We start from the raw sequence: 20,966 nt of genomic DNA on the forward strand, positions 1-20,966 counted from the left end.
GGGCTTTGTGTGACTGCACAGGTCCTGGGCCCGTGAAGCCAGCCCTGCCCGTCCCACAAGGAAGCTGGAGAGAGCCCTGTAGCAGGGCAGAGATGTCCCTGGAGCTGAACTTTAGGAAGATTATTCTGGCCTGTCTGGTGGGGTAGGTTGGAGGGAGTCCAGGCAGGGAGACCAGATAGGCAGCCTTGTGAGGAAGGGAGGGGACAGGTGGGCTGGGGGTGGGGGCTAAGGGGCAGAGGGCAGGCGTGAGAGCTGAGACAAGAGCCTGGGGCTGGGTAGACCCCCCAGCACACCTTCCTTTGCTTTTCCAACCTCTTCCCCTTTTCCCTTCTTTCCAGACCCAAGCCTTGGGGGTGACATCAGGCGCAGGAATCTGTGGTGTATCTCCCTTTGGCCACCAGAGGGCAGATCATTCTCATGGATTTTCTGAGATGAATTTGGGGTTGGGGGAGTGGAATGTCTCCTGTCCCGACCTCCTCCTCTCGTTTTTCCTCCCCTCCTCTCTGTTCCTTCATCAACTTCTTCCGCAAGGGCTGGGTGCCTGGATGGAGCTGGGGCGGGGCATGGGGAGGTGTCCTGGAGTCCCGTACATTTACTAGGACTGTAGGTGGTACCTGTTGCCCCAGGAAGTACTTTCCTACCATCCTCTCCTTGCGTCTGCCTGGCTGCCTGTTTCTCTGGTTGACTTGGCCCAGGGCTCTGCTCAAGATGCTGTGGCTGGGAGTTGGAAGTCAAGCATCGGAGGTCCAACCAACAATTCCCTGCCCTCCCCCCCCCACCCCCCCCACCCCCCCCGCCCCACCGTCCCCCCATCCCTGGGGCCTCTCTGCTCCTGCACCTTGGACTTGTTGCTTGAGCCTGGTCTCTGGCTCCTGGGGGGACTCTGGCTTCTGCCCACCTTAAGCTGCTGTTGAGCCCTGGGGGGGTGGGGTGTCTGGGATACAATGAATGGGAGCCCCTTGGAACCAGAAGAGTCAGACCAGCCTCTCCTGGTGAGACAGTCAAGGGGGCAGTGAAGTGTGGACTCTGGTGGCCACACGCACTTCCTGTTAGTCAGGGGCTCTCCAAAGATGAGAGGGACTTCGGAGCTCATGAGTCCACTGACCTCACTTTACTGATGGGGAAACTGAGGCCCAGGGAAGGAAAGGAACTTCTCCAGGGGCCCATTCTTTGTGCCATCCTGAGGAATCCTCATTTTCAACCAGTTTCTCTCTTTTTCCATGAGTTTTCTTGTCTTAGAAGGGATAACTGAAATGTGAATTAAGATGAGAGTTTCTCTCCTGCCTTACCTTCCAGGGGTATTTAAAAAGGTAACTGGCGTGACTCAACATTGCCATAGTGCCGTGTCGTTTTGTGCTATTTTGGACAACTAAAAGACTTTTTTTGAAATTAAAAAAAGGTAACTGGAATTCAAAGACGTTATTTAGAATGTCATCACTGGAACAAAGGCACGGATTTTCTCAGTATCGGGAGGTCGAGGAGCCTACGCTCAGAGATGTTAGTGATTTTTCCAAGGTCACACAGCACTTTCAGTCCACAGAGCTGGGGCTGGAATGCAGGGCTGGGGGGACCTCTGCAGCCTCCCGCAGCTGGGAGCCAAGGACACGGACCAGGACCTTGAAGAGCCCTGCGGACTAGATGTGGGGTGTATGGATAGATAAATAGAAGCCAAGATAGATGATGGCAGGTGATGAGTAGTAGGTAGACAGGTGATAGACGAACGCAGCATTTGACAGGACACATGTGTTGATAGGTTGGTTGATAAACGAGATGCATTTTATTAGCTGACCGCCAGACGGACGAACGGACGCGCAGACGGGAAGTTGTTTTAGAACCAAAGGATGCCAATCACAGGGACGGCTCACAGCCTTATTTGCTATCTAGTCAAATAACAACACGCACAGGTGATCCACGCTGCCTGTTCAAGGTTTGAAAATATCCGAAAACTGACGGAAAGAAACGAAGAGTCAGACTCCGGCTAGCACCCGAGGGAATGACCCGGGCGCTCAATCGGCCTCGGGTGTTGCCGGAAATGGCCGACGACCGCCGTCGGCTGCGGGGCGGGACGGGGGCGTGGCCGGCTCACGGCACGCGGAGCCGCTTCGGGTGTTCTCCGGAAACTGCCGAGAGCCAGCTTGCAGTGGGCGGGGAAAGGCCTGTGGGCGTGGCTGGAGTACCCGGAGTGGCTTCGTGGATTTCCGTAAACACAGCCGAAACCCGGTCTTCGGAATCGAGGAGGCGCGCGCGTCCCCGGGGTTACCTTCTTCGGGTGTTTCCGGAATTCACCCGTAGTCCGCGGCCGGGAGGAGGAGGCGCGCCCCCCTCCCGTTCCCAGCCGCTTCGGATGTTTCCGGCTGCTGCCGGCGGAAAGAGCCGAGGGCCGGCGGTGGTGGCGGCCATGTTGGGAGCAGCAGGTCCGGCGGCGGTTGCCTGTGTGCCGGGCGCGGAGCAGTGCCGTTGAGGGCAGGGGAGGAGCGAGGCGGGCGGCCGGCTGCGGCGGCAGAGAGTAGGCGGAGCGGCGCGGCCCGGCCGAAAGGCGGCACAGCCCAGCCGGGGGTCGGGGGGGTGCGGTCCGGAGCCGCTCGGAGCCGGCGCGGCCTAGCCCGAGCGGCGCATCCCCGGGCTGGCGTGAGCGGCTGCCCGGCCTCCCCGCACCCCCGGCCGGGGCCCATGCGGCGGGTGCCCCTGCTGTGAGAAGCCCCGCCCGGCCGGGCTCCGCGCCTTCCCTTCCCTCCCTTCCTCCAAGCTTCTCGGTTCCCTCCCCTGAGATACCGGCGCCATGTCCAGCGCCCGGACCCCCCTACCCACGCTGAACGAGAGGGACACGGAGCAGGTAAGGAGCCCCGAGGGCTCCCCGATTCTCTGGCTGGGCCCCTGCACCTTGCGGAGCCTCCTCCCTCCTCTGCTCCCCTCGTGCCCCTGCTGCCTTCCTGCCGGCCTCGGCTGCCCTGTCATCTGGCTCTCGGCCCCGCACATCCCCCTCCGAGTCCCGTCCTGGGACCCACCGAGTCCCGACTGCAAGCTGCACACTCGTCCTCCTGCCGCCCCCTGCTCCCCTCCCCGCCCTCCTGCGCCCTTCCGTGTTACCTCCGCAGCTCCCCCGGCTCTTCCCTTTTTCTCTCGGGGGCCTTTCTGGTCTTCCTCCACCCACGCCTGAAGCAGCCACCCTCCCGCCCCTCGGATGCACCCCGCGATGCGCCCCGCGTCGCCGTCCGCCTCTCCCTCCGGCTCTCTAGCCTGGCTTCCCCTCCGCCGGCACCGGTTCTCCCGGTCCCTGGTTATCACCCTCAGGGTCCCTCCCCGGAGTGTCCTCGGTCCCGGAACCCTGTCCCCTTCCAGTTCCTCCGCTTTTTTTTTACCCTGCTTCCTCCTTCTCCAAATTGTGCTCTCCCTCTTGCTCGCAACCCACCAGCTCCACCCTCGTCACCTTTCCCAGTCGTTCGCCTACTCTGTGCTCATCACTTTCCCTTCTTCTCGCCAGGAGCTCCCTGGTGCCTCGCGCTGGCATTTGTTGCTTCCGTGTTTCCCATACAGCTGTCATGCGCATAGTTTTCCCACAGGTTGTCTTTGGGGTTCCAGCATCACTCCCTTCGGAGTCCTCGGGTCCCTCACGTTCTCTTCCCCCCTGGGATCTGGCTTTTACGTCTCTGGGGCTCCTGCTTCTCCTGTGAGCGCCTTGCCAGCCTTCTCGCTGGGCTCTTCCTACCGAGGGAAGAGACTGTTCCAACCCCACTCCATTAGCGCAACCTGTTGCTCAGTCCTCTCCCGGGCCTCGCTGCGTCGCCGTCCTTGCCCTTCTGGCTACCTACACCGCGGCACAAACCATGATGCCTTCCTGTCGCCTCACTCCCGGATCTGTCACTTTTCGTAGTATCTTCCTCCTTGCTTGTTGCCTTCCGGTTTCGCCACCCTCACCCCGTAATCCCTCCTGTGCCTCTTAATCAGGATCGCCTTTCATCTCCGTGTTAGTCTCCCGCCTTCACCCCGTGTGTGCTTTCCCCACATATGCCCCTCTCCATCCTCTTCCGATTGGCTGGTCTTTGTAACTCCCGGCCCAGGCGTTTTGCATGCTAGTTTCTTGGGCTGCACACGCTCCCCCTCATCCTGGCAATCACGGCTGTCATTTGTCGCCCGAGTCTTAGCCTTTCCTGTGTCATCTCACCTCTGAGCTGAGAGGCGTCCACTTTCCACCCCCCCCCCCTTTCTTTCACCGTCTCCAGTGTCCCTTGCTGACTGCTCTGTGGAGAGTCCCCTGCCTGTCACACCCTTCTTGGTGGAGAACTTCACAGGCCAAAAAAACTCGGCTTAAAAAAGGAGCTCTTCTCCCCTGGGGCTGCAGTGCTTTTTGCGTCCTTTTCCCTCATCACATCCTTTCTGTTTTCCTCTGGTTCCCTTCGTTGTTCTTTGGAGCCCAGTAGAGCTGTTGTTTTAGTCTCCTGCGTGTTAACATCCTTTTCTGAAAAGTCTCCCCTCTTCATTTTTCCTACGTTTTTCTCTTGTTACCTCCTGGTTCTGGCAGTCAGGAACTCAAGAGGAGTTCTGGACCCAGTTTCTCTCTGCAGTGGGTGACCTTTCATTACTGGTGGAATGATTGCTTGTGGGGTGACACGGGTCGAGAGTGAGGTTTGGTTGATTTCCATGTCATCACTGGGCTTGGCAGCTGGTTCTGCCTGGGACTGAGGGCTCTGGAAACCGGAGCGTCGTCTGTATCTCACAGTCTTGCCCTCACTTGCCAGCTGTTTCTCACCTTACTGGGAACCACTTTCTCCAGGCCCTCTTGAGGTCGCCTGTTCCATTCCTTTTCCTATGACAGCCTTTGTTTTAGCAAGTGAACCCTGCTTAACCAGAGAACTTTCCCAGACTGTTGATCAGGAGCTGTAGGAGGAGGCCGAGTGACTGACTGGCACCCTCAGGCATTTGGGGAGTGGCTGGAGTGCCTGCTCTCTGCATGAGGCTGGGGGGCATTGTGTTCAGCGAAGTGGAGTACAGACTGCCTCAGTGTGGTTTCTTTATGCTGTTTACTCAGTGTAAATGTGTTTTTTCTTGTGATGTGTGCGTTGATTTCCCTCTCTTCTGCACATGCCTAGCATACTGCTGCGCGCGTAGTAGGAGGTCAGTGCCCACCCGCTGATTCTGTGATAGCGGTAATCTGTGAACCATTTGGGATTGTAAACTGCTGTTTGATAACTTTGTCCAGAGCAGTGGCTGCATGCATTGGCATCCTGTTCCAAATTATGATTGCCCATCCTGTTTCCATTCTTTATGGACTTAGGCTCCCCTGAGCCACTCCATAGCTGCTGCTGCTGTTCTCAGGGTAGGCGGTCACCCTGTTGACTTGATGTTAAGTGTCATCCTAGTAGAAGCTCAGACTTTGGAAAACCTTGGATACACCTGTTATGGGCAGGTGCCTGTGTTTTTTCAAACAAGAAAATAAACAAGTAGCAGCTCCTCTGGTCATGAGACCAGGGATGCCAGAGTGGTGGCTTCTTTTAGGATACATCACGCTACTGGGGGAGAATAAGGCAGCTCTCCTTGTCCTGTTGCGATTTCAGCTGAAGTATTCCTGGGAGCTCAGTCATTGCAGTAAGCCTTAACGTTATGAAATGAAAAGCACGGGATTTGGTTGGGCTGATTCCTTCTCCCGCAAAGGTCCTCTATCCCCGTATTTAAATTATTTAAACTGGTTTTAACAGAAAATAGGTAAACTTCACTGGTTGTCTTCAAGCTCCAGTCTCCTCTTGCTGTTCCCCTCCCCCTTTCTTTACAACATGTGGCTGATGAGAAGCTGTTTCCAGGAGCTCTTTGATCACATCTGAATTAAACACACACACAGAAAATGTTGAAGAATAAAAATAAACCTTGTGACGCGGGGAGATTGCCTGTTTGCTGTCAGCTCTGCTTCTAATGGCGAAAGTAGGAGATAAAAGAAAGTCAAGCCCTGTCTTTAAGTTGATTTTTGTGACACCTGATTCCGGATGTGCTTGTTCACAGCCCCAGACTCTTCTTCCATTTACAGGAGGAGGATTGTGACCTGGGGCTGGTAGTTTGGGGATTCTTAGTCTGTGAGCTGAGCTTTCTGTTCGCTTCTTTTCCAAATGGCTCTGCTGGCCTGGAGGCTTGGCAGTGGTGAAAGCCATCAGCAGGATGACTGTTTGTCTTCCAGCCCACAGCAGCAGGAATAGGCAAGTGTGGAGGGGGGTCCAGTTTCCAGAGTTCATCTGCCGCTGGTTAGCGCTTTCTGCAACACCTGGTGGAGGGGCTCCATGGCTGCGACCTGCCCCCCGTCTAGTCCTCAGGAACCACGCGAGAGGGCTCCTGAGAGAAAACAGGAGACTTGCACCCCTCACCCCGATTCTGTTGCAGTGGGCAAGGGAGGGTGTTGCTGTCGTTCTTCTAGGGGGTGAGTGGCATTGTTTCTTCTCCCAGGTAGTTCTGGGAGGAGGAGTTGGGAAGTCTGGGTGAAGGGAGCACATCTAACTTACAGGATCCTGGAAAGAGCAACTGGGCCACTCCAAACATGTTTTCCGTGGATCCCGGAGTCGATCCCGGCTGAGTGTTGCACTGGATAATTTGGTTTTAGTGTCATCTAGTAGAGAGCTCTGTTAGCTCTCATGTCACTCCCTGCCCTCCGAGCTGTACGCCGCCATGCTCTGGGTGCTGACTCTGCCCTCCGCCCTCTGCCTCTGACCCAGGGGCTCTTTGGTGGTGCTGCCTTCTGGTCAGGGATGTGGGTGGATGTTGGACCGTCTATTCTCGCTTTCTGCTGGGCCCTAGAAATCAGAAATTGCTGCTGTTAGAGCAAGTGCTCCAGGAGTCCTGGAGTTCATGGTGTCGTCATACCTCTAATCTTTGAACCTAGTAAAGGTAACTACCTAGTAAATTGTAATAATTTCTCCCTCATTTGTGGACTTTGGGAAGTAGCTAAACAGACAGATACAAGGCAGTCATCGAAACTTGGCCTGCTTCAGATTAAAACCAAGTTTGCACAGGGACCACTGAATCTCTCAGATGGTGACCAAAGATCAGGCTTGAGATGTCTCTCCATGTAAATGTCTTAAGCAGAGTTGATGCTCATGAGGCAGGAAAAGATTGAGAATTTGTTTGCCTGAGAGGTTTGCATGGTTTCTTGGGAGTCAAAAACTTCTCAGACTAGACTGTTTCCCCTTTGGACAGAACAACCCACTTCTCATTGGTCATGTGACCAGGACTAAGCCATGCCTTCATGAACTCTTTCCCATTGAGCACTTAGCCACCTGGCTGGCATTTCTTTTCTCCCAGGAGCTTCTATGACTTTCCTACATATGTATTATGTCGACTTGAATAAATATTTTATGCCTAGAGTGCAGCCAAGCCTCAGACTTTGGCCCATTATCAGCAAGTGGGGTGGGGGCTGGGCACCACCTTTGGCCCCATGATAGTGTCTCTGCTAAATGGACTCCTCCTAGCAGCACTTTGGAGCCCTTTAATGGATTGAGATGAAGTAACCTCAGCAGATGGAAAGGGCAAGGAAGATGGTCGTCCTTCCTTCCCTGAGATTGCTTGATGAGGTTTTCCTGCAGTAACCAGGGCCGGACCCAACTCCCTCTGCTTGGTTAAACTGCAGGCTTGGCTTCTAGGCGTCTGCTTTGAGATGTTGTGGAAACAGTTTGATGCTCTCTTAGCCATGCCGGTGCTGCCAGGGTCACCACTTTCCTGTCAAAGCGAAAATTGAGAGGGATGTGGAAAGGGTGGGTGGGGTTTAAACCTGGCCCTTCCTCTTTGAGCGGAAGTTCAGCAAAATGACAAACCAGATAGGTGGCTGCGTTTCCTTCTCTGGATGGGAGATTCCAGTATTTGTACATTTTGCGCTTGAAGCTTGGATTCTCCAGGCTTTCTCCCAGCCTTCATCAAACATGAGTGAGTCACTGTAGTGTTATCTATGCATTTTCCCCTTCTGTCTGAGCAAAGGCGAGAGTAAGCCTTTACAAACCTTGTGGGGGAGGAAACCACCCATTTCCCACTTCTGGCATGGGAAGAGGCCGTCTATCCCCATGTTAACTCTGAAAGTTCTAGCTCTCAGAGTGGAATGTCACTACCCCCCCCCCCCCCCGCACCCCCTTTGGGGCAGGCCATCGAATGTCATTGCTGTCTTTTCGACTTTGAGATGGTACATCTGATTCTGAAACAGCCCCAAGGGAGGGTCTGGCCTCCTGGTTTCCAGTTCTCTCTGAGAAGGAGGGATCCCAGTTCCTTCTCGTGCCCACCCGACCTGCTCCTCCTTTTGGGGGTATAAATATATCCTTCATCTGAATGTCTGCTGTTGTCTAGAGTGTTTGGAGTTTCTCAGTCCCTGTGGAAGGTTCTTTCCACAGATGTCTGTCTTCGCGTTGGCACTCATTTCCCCTATGTCCATTTATTCCTTACATTTCTCATTAGAAAATGGCAAAAAGGGCAAAAACAAATGTATTTCCTCTCGTGCAGCAAATGATTCACTTTAGCCTTAGAAAGCTGTATAACCACCGGTTTGGTAGGAGAGAGGGTGAGATGGACACTGATATTGTGGCTAGGTGAATCCTGTGGGACAGAGTGGGGATGGAGGCCGCAGAGAGCAGAAGGGGAGGAGTGTGTTCAACGACTGGCTCCAAGCCACCTTTTCTTTTTAAACAGAAGGAAGGCGGGGCAGACCAGAGGCTTCTCTGTAGAACCAGTCAAGCTGGTTTTGAGCAGCCTCAGCCTATTTTCCCTTGTGCTCTTTGGGAAGTTGGCAATACAGAGGTCTGCCTCCTCTGGGGCTCTGCTCATTGAGGCAGGAGTTTAAGCAGTGTCTCTGACAACCCCCTCCCCGCTCATACTGAATGCATCTCCGAGCTGGGCCTCTGCACATGAGTGGGCCTTCTCTACGCCTCGCGCAGCTCTAGGCAGCTGGGTCTCACACACCTTTCGTCGGAAGCTCTTAAGATACAGCTCTTTTTCTTGGGCCCCCTTTGCAATTCACAGCTTGGCAGAAGCCCCTCAGCCTTCAGGAGGAAGGGACTGGGTCTGTGGCTGGCTCCTCATTTGTGGATCTGGAAGGGAATCGGGACTCCTGACTCCTGGCTGTTGTGATCTGGCTGCTAAATCCAATGAGACCCCGGAGCTTTTGGCTCAGGACAGCGGGACTGTCTGTCCAGGCCTGCTGGGCAAGGAAAAAGAAGAGAGAATCATTTTTGGTCTTTGGCAGCTCAGCAGGTACTTCAGCCATGGGGGACAGTTTGAGTCTGTCCCTGATTGGGGTACGTGTAGGAAAGGTGGGAGTCATCGGTCCCCACGTGCTGGCCCTTCCTGAACAGCAGTAGGGAATCTTTCTCAGGGGAAGGACACAGCAGGATTCTGAGGCTGCTGGACCATCGGTTTGCCCAGTCGCCTGCTAAGCTGAAAACTCCCAAGTCTCAAACTCCAGCCTGTGCCCTTGGCCTTGGGGGCAGGCTGCTCCTGTTGCTACTACTGATCTACTCAGCGCTTCTTCTGAGCACCATTTTGTTGAGAGTTTGGTTTTGGTTACTGATATCCTGTATGCTGGGTGGCCCTCCTTTCCTCCACCTTCTTTAGGCCCGAGAGTCTGCCGGCCTTGTCTTACCCCATCCCTTCCCCACCTCCCCTCCACAGATGGCCGTCATTCGGCTGTGTGCATCTAGTGTTGGAGGCACTTGTGGCTTGTTGCTTTGTTTTTGCCCACAAGAGTTTGAATTACTGGTTCTCCAGTCACAGGAAGTGGGGCCCCATAGGCCTTCTTGGTGTAGCGTAGCATTCTAATTGAGTTGAGCTCATGGCAGAGTTGAAAGGAGATCCCAGCACTTTTGGACTTTAAATAAGTGGTTTCCTTGTGGTTCGAGCAGGCTCGCAGCTAGATTCCATGTATTGGAATCTTGGGTCAGCCCCTACTGTGACCTTGGGCTTACTTAATCTCTAGGCCTGTTTGCACATCTGTAAAAAAGGAGTAATAAGAGTACCTATCTTATAGTGGTTGTGAGCATTACAGGAGTTAATGAGTATAAAGCACTTAGAATAGTGCCTGGCAGGACTCAATCATCTTCGTCATCATTGTTCCAGTTGAGCCACTTGGTGGATTTTCTTTGCGCGCTGCACAGCTGCAGGTCAGTGTGAGGGATGTACAGTGGAATTTCCCTGTAATCAATGGAAAGAATCTTGGCCGCTTCTAGCCATTGGGTGCCATAGGTGCTTTTTCTAGCGTTTCTGTGTTTTGTTTTGTTTTGTGTTTTTACCAGTCAGCTATCTGAAAGAAAACAGAATGCTGTTGGAGAGGTTTAAGTACTTTTGAGAGCACTTAAAAAGAAAAAAGATAGTTCATTTATTTACAAGATGTCAATATTGGGCAACTTTATTGATTAAAGAAAAAAACCACGCACACGCCACCCTCTGCCCGCCCGTACTCTGTGTGGTGGGTGGTGGATGGTGGTGGTGGATATGCAGCCTCATGGATGACTGCAAGGCCAAATCAACAGTCACCAGGGCGTGGGTTTTCCTGAACGTTGGGGTCAAGGTGTTCGAGGAGCCCCATGGAGGGTAGGGATTTCTTTCATCGAGTTCCTTTCTTCAAGTGCAGTATTTGCCCCAAGAGAAAGCTCCCTGTTTCTCTTAACGACCACATGGGAACTTTGCAGCTAATGATTTTAGGTTCCTTTTTCACTAGCAGAGGGGCCTTCAAGGATAAGTTGTTACCTCTCTTGACTTCTCTAAAGTGAGAAGAAAGCCTCCCTTTGGTGAGGCCTGGAGAGGTCGCAGCCATTTCTCAGCGGCTCCTGTGAATTTGAACGCTGAACGTGGGGCTGAGATTTTGGTCTCATTTGGTTCCTTGTTTGGCTTCATCTCCTGCCCCTTCTAGAGCCTGAACGCCTTGTCAGAACAGCAAGTAAGGTGCTTAGTGTTTTCACAGAGCAACTGTGGCCAGGGAGAAAGGTAACTGTCATCAGAGTTGGGCAGTGAATTTCTTTCACTGTCTTTTCCTCTTCCTTTTGACCCCTCTGCTGACTTGTCTCACTTCCTTTTTTTCTGTTTGGTTTCTTTGAACTCTGTTCCTTCATTATGACTGTCCGTCCCGGGTTTTCGTCTCCATCTCCCAGTCTGCCTTACCTGTTCCTGTGCCTCTTCTGTGGCGGTGGCTCAGGAGAGGGATTTTGGGAGTCGAGATCTCCTTCATGGATGGAATCCCACAGCCACTCAATCCTTTCTCCTATTCCTCTGATTTTGGTAAAGTTAAGGATTCACTACTTTAGAAAGCATTTTCTTTTTATGTCTCCGGGGCCGCCTTCCTAAGTAAAGCCAGGCTTGGCGATGCGACAGCTTATTAGGGACGGCGTCCTAGTTTCCCTGGTGACAGAGTCTAAGCTAGTTGTGGGCTGTTCCTCTGACCTGTCAGGAATGCCATAACTCTAGCCCCTGTCTTGGGAGAGATCTGAGGAGGCACGTGTTAGTTTTGGATAGTACAAGATTGAACTTGGTTCTCAAGGTATAGTCTGGGAACCCTAGGGGTCCCTAAGACCCTTCCGGTGATATAGCAAGTCAGAATTATCCTCGGCGTAACATTAATGCAGCATTTGCCTTTTTCACTCTCGTTCTCTCACAGGATGCAGTGGAGTTTTCCAGAGCTGAATGATGTGTGCTGACATCATCATTCTTGGCTAATGAAATGTATGCTACTGTATTCTTGTGTTTTCTAGAATTTTTAGGGTAGTGCTTTAAGATATAAATATGAAAGTTTTCAGTGATGAACACAGTTTGTTCTCAGTACTTCTCCTGTGCTCCTACTAGCTTTCTTTGGTTGTACCTACTATAATCTCTGTAACCCTCGTTATTCTCCAAAAGATAGTTATTTTGAAGTCCTGGCATTTTCCTGGCACCTTCGAGGAAACACAGTAAGAAGTAAGTACAACTTGTAAAACTTACTTGTAAAAACTTTTGGGGAAACTTCTAATTTAAAAAGCTTTATTTACAACTTATTTTAGCACTTAATACTGTTTTATTCTAAAATAGAAGAAAATTTATAATATTTCTCTTATATTTAAGGATGAATTGTTGGCTTTAAAAAGGCAAATTAGAAGACTTGCGTTCTCAACACATAGCTGCAACCTCTCTTTACTGAAATGGACACGTGAAAGGGAGAAATCTACTCCAAAGAAACTGGGCAAAACTGTAAATAAGAAATGAAAAAAAATAAGAAAAACAAAATTATATTGAAAGCTATCTTCTCCTCAGCTTTATAGATGTTAATAATGTATCTTATTGCATCTTACACAACAGAACCTTTTCATGTAGTGTCACAGTGCCAGTTACGCTGCGGCGTCATTTGAAGACCAGTCATTCAGAGTTTAAAGAAAAAGGAGTTGAATATTTTTAAGTGTAAACACCATGAGCTCTTGAAAAGCCAAAATTTGTTCCAGCTTTTCAGTCTGGAAGTGAAACAGTCACTGAAGCCTCTTACAGGCTAAGTTGTCACATTGCTTTGGCTGGAAAGGCCACCCAATAGCAGAGAGACTAATGGAGTCTTGAACAGCTGACGTTCCTGAGTGCCCACTGGATGAAGAGTCGGTCGAATGCAGGGCAGTGCCACTTCATATGTTCCCGTGACTCGTCAAATTAAAGATTTACCTGCAAATGTGAAGACTGAGTCAGTGTCTTGCTTACCGAATGTTACTTTCACCTTACAAATGAGCAGATTTATAGATGTGGCTTGACTTGTATCGGCACCAGCTCTGCTTTAAAGAATATTTTCTTTATGTGAATGCCCAACAACAGACACGAGTGGTGATAAATATGCAAAGGCTTGAACGACTTTTTTGACTCTCGTGGTTTATCCTGGAATGACTTCATTTGCATTTGCCCTGTTGGTGCAGAAGCAATGGCAGAGAAAACTGCTGGGGCCACAACATGAATCAGAGCAGTGGCACCAAACTCTGCTGGTGGCCATAGTTGTGGACTTCTTTCCTGCTACACACTTGTGGTTAAAAAAAGAAAAAAAAAATCACTTAAGAATGTCCGGGATGAAGCACTAAAAATTATTAATTTTTATTAACTCTGAACCCTTTTATAAAGATCTTAGTATTGTGAGTGAGGAAATGCAGTGTCCGTGGAGCGTTGCTGCTGTGTACCATAGTACAATGACTGTCTTGAGAAAGTGCGCTTGGGTGTTGGAACCCAACCAGCTGCATGGATCATCATTTTTACTTGAAAGAACAACTGATGGGCAAGCTGTAGCTGTTCATACTTGAGTATTTACTGGATGTTTTCTTGAAATTGAACAAAGTGAGTCTGTCATCATTGCCAGTGATAAAATTCAAATTTTCAGGAGAAAATTAGAATTTTGGAAAACTGGTATTTATCAGAGACTTTTTTGATGAAATTACTGGTAAAACTGATGGACTGTGATTTTTTTGATATTGTATGAAATGCCAATATTTGGAAATTCTGCATAATTCTCTGAAGGAATATTCCCCAGATTGCCAGCGGGTAAAAGCCATTCAGAGCACAAGATGACCACTCGGTGTAGACACACGCAGAAGATTCGCTGATAAAATTTCAGATTGCACGTTGCCACTAGCCTTTAAAAATTACGATTTGTTGAGTTTTGGTCTAGCGTCAAAGAATAAAATCCTCAGTATCCGAAAGGCTATTGAACTCCGTTTTCCAAGTACAGACCTGTGTGAAGTAAGATTTTCTCCATATCTTTCAGCCAAAACAACACATCGAAACACGCTGAGTGCAGAAGCAGAAATGAGAAGTCGACTCTCTTCCGTTAAGCCGGACATTCAAGAGATGTACAAGAATGTACAGTGCAACTCCTGTCAGGAATTTCACCTTGTTTTAGAAAATATAGTTTTTTCATAAAAAATAGGTTATCTGTGTAAACATGTAATGGGTTTATGGTTATTTTGAAGGCATTAATAAAAATATTTTCTAAAATTATCAGTTTCGCTTTCTAATAAGGTAACTGTCAGTAGCTGTAACCCGCATGAATGAACTATTCTTTGCAGTCATCAATGATTTTTTTAAGAGTATAAAGAGTTCTTGAGACCAAAAAGTGAGAAAATCTCTGTTGTAGACAAAACTTGAGTTGGTGGTCCCCAGTCTTGGGTCGGTTCCCTGCGCTGACTTCATAAGGAGCCCTAGTTTGCCGTTCCTAGCCCCTCTGGAATTCCTGCCTGGGCCTCAGAGACTTTGACCCCCATTAGCTTATTTCCTTCTTCTCATGCATATAGCGCTGGCCCTGTGAGATTTGTTGTTGTTCTTTTATCTGTGGTTTGTTTGTTTATTCTACTGTCGCCTTTTTTGCTTTATTCATTCATTTGTATTCTTTTTGTCATTTTCTCTTTATTCATTTATTTTTAATTTTTCTCACTTTTTTCCTTTTTTTGTTTCTAATTTAGTTTGTTAGTGTTTGACCCTTAGTTTTTGGTCGGGCGTTGTGTTTTGATTTCATTGTGAGATCGGTTCGTCAGGTGGACTTCCCTTTGGTTTGTGTGAAGTTGTGGTTTGGGAAATACAGTTTTTTCGTTAAAAATAAGTAACCTGTGTTTATATGTAGTGGGTTTATTAAAAGAACTATTAAATTCTTTTAAATGAATGGATACATATTTGTCTTTTCTTGTTAATTTCTAATACAGTAAATAATGATAGATATAATCCATATAAACAAAAGCTTTTGGGGGATTCAGTTATTTCTAACAGTGAAACGGTTTCTGAAACCAGAAAGTGTAAGAGTCATAGTTGTAGACAAAACTTGGGTTAATTCTCCCTAGCTTTGGTTGGTTGATTTCTTGGTAATTTCGTAAAAAACCATTTTGCAATTCCCAGCCCCTATTTAGTCCTGGCTGGGCCTCAGGAAGGCACTTGCTGCCTTGGTTTGCTGTCATTCTAGCCGAGGAAGCTGGTTCTCAGTGACCCAAGGGACTTTGACCAAAGTTGGCTCATTTCCTCCTTCAAATACAGAGCACTGGCCTTGTGAGTTCTTTTAAACAGTGAAATTTTATTTTTTTAAATTTTGAGGTAATTTTAAACTTAGAAGAGTTGCAAAAATAGTCCAGAGAGTTCCTGTACATTCTTTACCCAGCTTCCCCTTATGTTAACATCTTATGCCACCATAAAACATGTATCAAAAGTGAGAATTAATCTTGGTATAATGCAATTAACCAAAGTATAGAATTTATGTAGATTTCATCAGTTTTTCACATAATACAATTAACCAAAGTATAGAATTTATGTAGATTTCATCAGTTTTTCCACTGATGTGCTTTTTCTGTTCCAGGTACAGTTCAGGATCCCCCACTGCACTTAGTTGTCATGTCTCCATAGTCTCAAATCTGTGACCATTTCTTAATCTTTCCATGTCTTTCATGGTGTTGACAATCTTGCAGAATACTGGTCAGTTCTTTTTAGAATATTCCTCACTTATGGTAGTCTGAGATTTTCTCATGGCCTTGTGCTTTAATTTCATTTTTTCATTGTGGTAAAATACACGTAACATAAAATTTACCATTTTAATAATTTTAAGTGTATATTCCAGTGGCAGTAAGCACATTCACATGTTATGTAACCATCACCACTATTTCCAGAACTTTTTCATCATCCCAAACAAAAACTCTGTATCAATGAAACAACTCCCCATCTCCCCCTCCCGCTCCGCCTCTGGTAACCTCTCTTCTACTTTCTCTTTGCATTTGCTTCTTCTCAGTATCTCATATAAGTGGAATCAAACAATATTTGTCCTTTTGTGTCTGGCTCATTTCACTTAGCATAATATTTTCAAGGTTCACCCAATTGAAGCTTTAATTCATTTTAAATTTAACTTAGATTTTACTATGATGATATGTATTAAGTTGATATGTTGGAAAATAAAGTTACTGAGATGTGTAGCTGTAATGGGTTTAGTAATGATATTTTAAGTGAATTAATAGGTAGTTTAACGTTTTCTCAGTTTTAATTATAATGCAGTAGCAATAGCCCACATAAGCAAAACCTATTTGAGGTCCTTAATAATTAAGAGTGAGAAGGGTTTCCAGACAGGGGTGTGAGAATCACTTTTGTAGACAAATACGGGGTTGGTCATCCCTCTCCTTAATTGGTTGGTTCCTTGCTATGACCTCATAATGAGCCTTTGTTTTGCAATTCCCAGAGTCCTGGCTGGGCTGCAGGAAGGCACTTGCTGCCTTGGTTTCAAGACGTTGTAGCTGAGGAAGCTGGTTCTCAGTGACCCAAGGGACTTTTACCAAAGTTGGCTTGTTTCCTCCTTCTAATACAGAGCGTTGGCTGGTTTTTGTTGTTGTTGTTGTTGTTTTATTCCATTAAAAAGATCATTTGGCTTACTTGGATTTCATTATGATACTAGATTTTTTTTTTTTAAGCTTATGTGTTGGTTATTGGTCAATTCCAAATTTGAAAACTGCAAAGCTTGCTTAGCTTATATCCTTGAAGAACTTTGATTCCTACCATAGCTGAAGGCTGGTAGGCTGCAGTCACTAAGGCCAGAACAGCCAACAGTCTGTTCTCTGGGTGGCTGTAGAGCCTACACACTTTGTTCCGCTTTCTTCTGTGCTTAACTCTTCCTTAGCCCTGTTGCTTAATGAAATGTGCCTGCCAAATCCCACACTTACGTAGTACACTTTGTTTTCTTTCTAAGAGGGTTTGGTTTAGCCCCACATGTAGGGTTTGTGAACTTTATCTTTACGAGACAGGTGAAATTGCAGTAGATATATAGTTTCTAAACTACCTTATAATTCTCGACCTGATCTTTGGCTTGTACTCATCCTCCAGGTTCCGTAGCCCCTCTAACTTTTAAAAGCTTCCCTTAGTACCACTAATAGTAGACCTTTGGGCCTCCTCCTGTAGTCCCTTGACTGACTGTAAGCAGATCTTTTTAAACTCATCTCACTTGCTCAGAATCGCTTCTCGGGGGGCCTGGCCCCGTGGCCCAGTGGTTAAGTTCGTGTGCTCTGCTGCAGGCGGCCCAGTGTTTCATTGGTTCGAATCCTGGGCGCAGACATGGCACTGCTCATCAAGCCACGCTGAGGCAGCATCCCACATGCCACAACTAGAAGGACCCACAACGAAGAATATACAGCTATGTACCGGGGGGCTTTGGGGAGAAAAAGGAAAAGAAATAATGATAAAGAAACAAAACAAAACCTGTTTAATCAAGTGCTTAATTTATATCAATTTGAGCCTACATATATAAAAGTAGAGGATTATTGCTCCATTTCCCATCACTCAGCAAGTCCCATAATCCTCTGCTTTTTACGCAAAGCATGTTTCTTTTCAGATTCACATGTGGCTTTCATTTCAATTCCAGAATTGAACGTGATGTGCTTTTTTTTCTCTCTTTGGCCACTGGTCTGTGTGGAAGATAGAGTTTTGCTTTCAAAGGAGATTTGTTCACTCTATCAGCTAAGGCGGTGACTCAGTAACAGTGCCTCTTGGATGGCCCTCTAAGTACATTACTCTGTTCCAAGTGGTTGGGAAACTCTTAAAGGGAATGGCCTCTGAGTACGTGAGGAGGGGACAGTGCCCATACCCATCTGGCTCACAGGGTGGGTTTGCCCCGAGGCTAGTGTCTTTAGCGATTGACAAAATAATAGGCAACATTTATTGAGCACTTATTTTGTCCTAGACACTTGTTTAGCTCTTTTACATTCATTAACTCATTTAATCTTCGTGAGATAGTAGGTCTTACTATTTTCCCATCTTTACAGAGGGAACAGAGGCCCAGAAATGTTGAGTAACTTGTTCAAGGTACAAACCCGAGTGGTCCAGAGTGTGTGTCAGTGTCACAGTGAGACTTTTTTGGCCCTGGCTTCGGTTGTGTACAGGCAGGAGAAGATCCCTTAGGATTAGCCCAATCAGTGAGGGGCTAAACAAATCGCCCAGGTTGGCTTGGGAGTGGTGCGTGGTCCCCTCTGACCTGACTGTTTCCTTCCCCTCCTGTGGCCTGTGTCAGAGCGCGAGGGTGGTGCCGTGCGCGATGCAGCTCTCTGCCCCTACCTCCCTGCTCTTGACTGCCCCGTACAGAAGCTGGGAAACTTTCTTTAAGACCTTATTTAATCCTGGCTTGTGATTCTCCTCTTCATCTCTTCTCATCTTCTGGAGTTTCGAGAACCCCTTTAGAAAAACCACAGTCCTGAGACCTAAAATTGGTAGGCAGCAAGTCAGCACCCCATAGCATAGGGCAGTTTGGTGTCCTAGATTTGACTGTCTTGCTCTGTGGCACTCATGAAATACTGGGATTCTAGAACTCTTTTTTGTGGAGCACTCCTCCTCTCCCCACCCAAAATAGAAGAAAAAAGCTTTTGTGTGTATCTCAGCTGTGTACATTGCATCCTTCTGAAACGAACGTTCTCTCTTTACAACCCTCTACGTGCCACTACAGAGGCAGAGGCCCAGAGCTCCTCGTTTTTAGCCTTGGCTGCCAAGGGCACTGAGCGCTGTAGCTGGTAGTGCCAGGCCTCTGTGTGCGTTTGGGACTTGCCAGTTCAATCCTGGGAGCTGAACTCTGGCCATCCTGCTGTGTCTGTCCCGTTGCTTGTGTAATATGCCACTATTTCCTGTTGCATTTGTTCAGTCTTTCTTTTGATTCCTGTCTCTCTGTTGAGCTTAGCTGGTCCCCATGGCTCTGCATGTGGTCCTCCTAGATGTCTGCAGTTGTGTTTAGTGAGAGTGATTGCTGTGTGCTCCTCTGTAGAATGTTAGTTAACTTGAGTTTATGAGTTTATAGTTTGATTTACTTGCTTGTCTCACCCTGGCAGTAGTGCCTTTTCCTGTATCCTGGTAGAGGTTTTGATTTTTATTAGCTAGGTTCTGAAATCTTGAGCCTATTTGAAGATGCCAGCATGGGGTGAGGGTAAAGGGGTGAGCCGCTACCCCTGCTTCAAGCATCCGTTATCCACTTGTGCCTCTCTGCTGCCTTCACAGAGAAAGAGGGAGTTCAACTATATGATTGTATTTGTGTTCAAACCTGATTCATTCCTCCAAGATCACGGTTATATGCCATTTCTAAATCACTTTAGAACCCTTTCTGTCATACTGGAAAAACCAAGACCCACATAAATGACTTTGAGAAGCACAGCCTGTTGGCTTTCTTAGGAGTGGTTCTCCCCCTCCCCGCTCCCCATCTCCAACATTTTTTTTTTTTTTTTTTGAGGAAGATTAGCCCTGAGCTAACATCGGCCACCAGTCCTCCTCTTTTTCTGAGGAAGACTGGCCCTGAGCTAACATCCGTGCCCACCTTCCTCTACTTTTTACGTGGGATGCCTGCCACAGCATGGCTTGCTGAGCGGTGCCATGTCCACACCCGGGATCCGAACCGGCAAACCCCAGGCCGCCAAAGTGGAACATGCACACTTAACCACTGCGCCACCAGGGCCGGCCCCTCCAACATAGTTTTGTCTCTCCACAGAAGTAGCTGCTGTTCACACACAGGTGTTCTTTAGTGATGCGGGCCACTGCTTCCTTGGAGAGCGCGCGGCAGTGTTTTCTTGCTAATGAAAAGGCTGTCATAATGGGTTAGGTCCGCAGGGGCTCTGCCCTTCTGTACTTGTATTCCCAGGGAGAAAAATCTCTACCTTAATTACCACATCACGCTGGCAGAGAGGTGTGACTGCTAATTGATTAGATGACAGTCTTTTGCATTGATGTGGAAGTGTTGGAGTTGTTTTGTTTTGTTTTTAAATAAACAGATAGGTTTGAGCCAGGTAAGTTGATTTCTGGAGAGATGAAGATCTGTGTAGGGCTTTCTCTTTGTTAATCACATGTCTTTAGTGCCATTTCTGTGTCCTTACTTTCTAACTCGGTAGCAGGGATCGCTCAGCTGCCTTGTCTTGCCGTTTTCGTGCAGGTGGTGCGTGATGTCTTTTCCTCCCCGGCACCTCTGGTGTGCTCCCTTTCTGTTTGGTAGCACCAGATCCCTTTATTTGGTTTGGTTTTCATTCCCTCCTTCTGTCTTGGAATGGTGGAACCCTTTTCTGAAATATATTTTTAAGATAGTGTTTAAAAGCAAACAGCCTGCCTTTCTTGAAACCACAGAAACTGCTTGTGAAACAGCCGATGGGGCAAGCTGCCAAATCCACACTGTTAAAACCAGTCCTAATGACAAAATGTCACCCGCTGATGTTAAACCTTCGTTATGGTTGTGGTGTGAGGATTTTTCTCAATAATGCATGTTTAGGTGCTGAACTCCCAGTTTCACATTCAGAATACTTACACTATAGAATTCTTCATGGTAAACCATTCCAGAAGAGTCTTGCGTAGCTAATCTGCTCTCTTCTGTACAGGAAAGGTTTGAACAAACCAGTTCCCCCTCACCTACTTTTTTTTTTAATTTAAGGAAGTGATTTTCTTTTGAGGTGATTTGGACCAAGCCTTTTCCCATTTTTAAGATAGAACTAGCTTCAGGATTCCTTTTCCCCCAACAGAGGAGGACCTCAGCTTATTCTTTAGCCCCAGGCCCTGAATTAACTGACTTTTTTTTTAGATGGCATAGAATCTTCTCCATTTGTCTGGGGATTTTTATTTCTTTCCAGGCACTTTCAGGAATGAGTATTCGCTCCTTCCTGCTACCTTCCAGAAGAGCTCTGACACTGCTGGAAGCTTGAAGGGGAAGGCTAGATGGGGGCCAGTGTGTAGCCGAGGGGTTAAGTTTGCGCGCTCCGCTTCGGCAGCCCAGGGTTTTGCCGGTTTGGACCCTGGGCACGGACATGGCACTGCTCATCAGGCCATGCTGAGGCGACATCCCACATAGCACAACCAGAGGCACTCACACCTAGAGCATACAACTGTGTACGGGGGGTCTTTGGGGAGAAGGAAAAGAAAAACGAGTATTGGTGTGCACTGAGCTGTAGTACTGATTGTGTGGGAATTAAGGAGGGAGACCAGGCTTGACAAGCAATAATTGGGAAATGAAAGGAAAAATAGATAATCTGCCTCCCTCGTCTCCGCTAGCCCTGAGG

General features: G+C 48.1%; 1 protein-coding gene across 12 annotated transcripts in view; it reads left to right on the forward strand.

Annotated features, from left to right (window-relative positions):
• MARK2 (microtubule affinity regulating kinase 2) overlaps positions 1 to 20,966 on the forward strand; it is a 56,886-nt gene continuing 35,920 nt past the window's right edge. For 2 of the 12 annotated variants that reach the window (XM_008541278.2, XM_008541279.2), the window contains exon 1: positions 2,561 to 2,833. In XM_008541278.2, the coding sequence (XP_008539500.1) occupies positions 2,780 to 2,833 (54 nt within the window). In that variant the 5' untranslated portion in view covers positions 2,561 to 2,779. Of the gene's footprint in view, positions 143 to 2,375; positions 2,834 to 20,966 lie in introns of those variants that run through there. The other 10 variants (XM_070565245.1, XM_070565236.1, XM_070565238.1 and 7 more) reach the window with 10 other exon arrangements.

The sequence above is a fragment of the Equus przewalskii genome, chromosome 11, assembly GCF_037783145.1.
Source record: "Equus przewalskii isolate Varuska chromosome 11, EquPr2, whole genome shotgun sequence".
In the NCBI taxonomy this organism is placed as follows: Eukaryota; Metazoa; Chordata; class Mammalia; order Perissodactyla; family Equidae; genus Equus; species Equus przewalskii.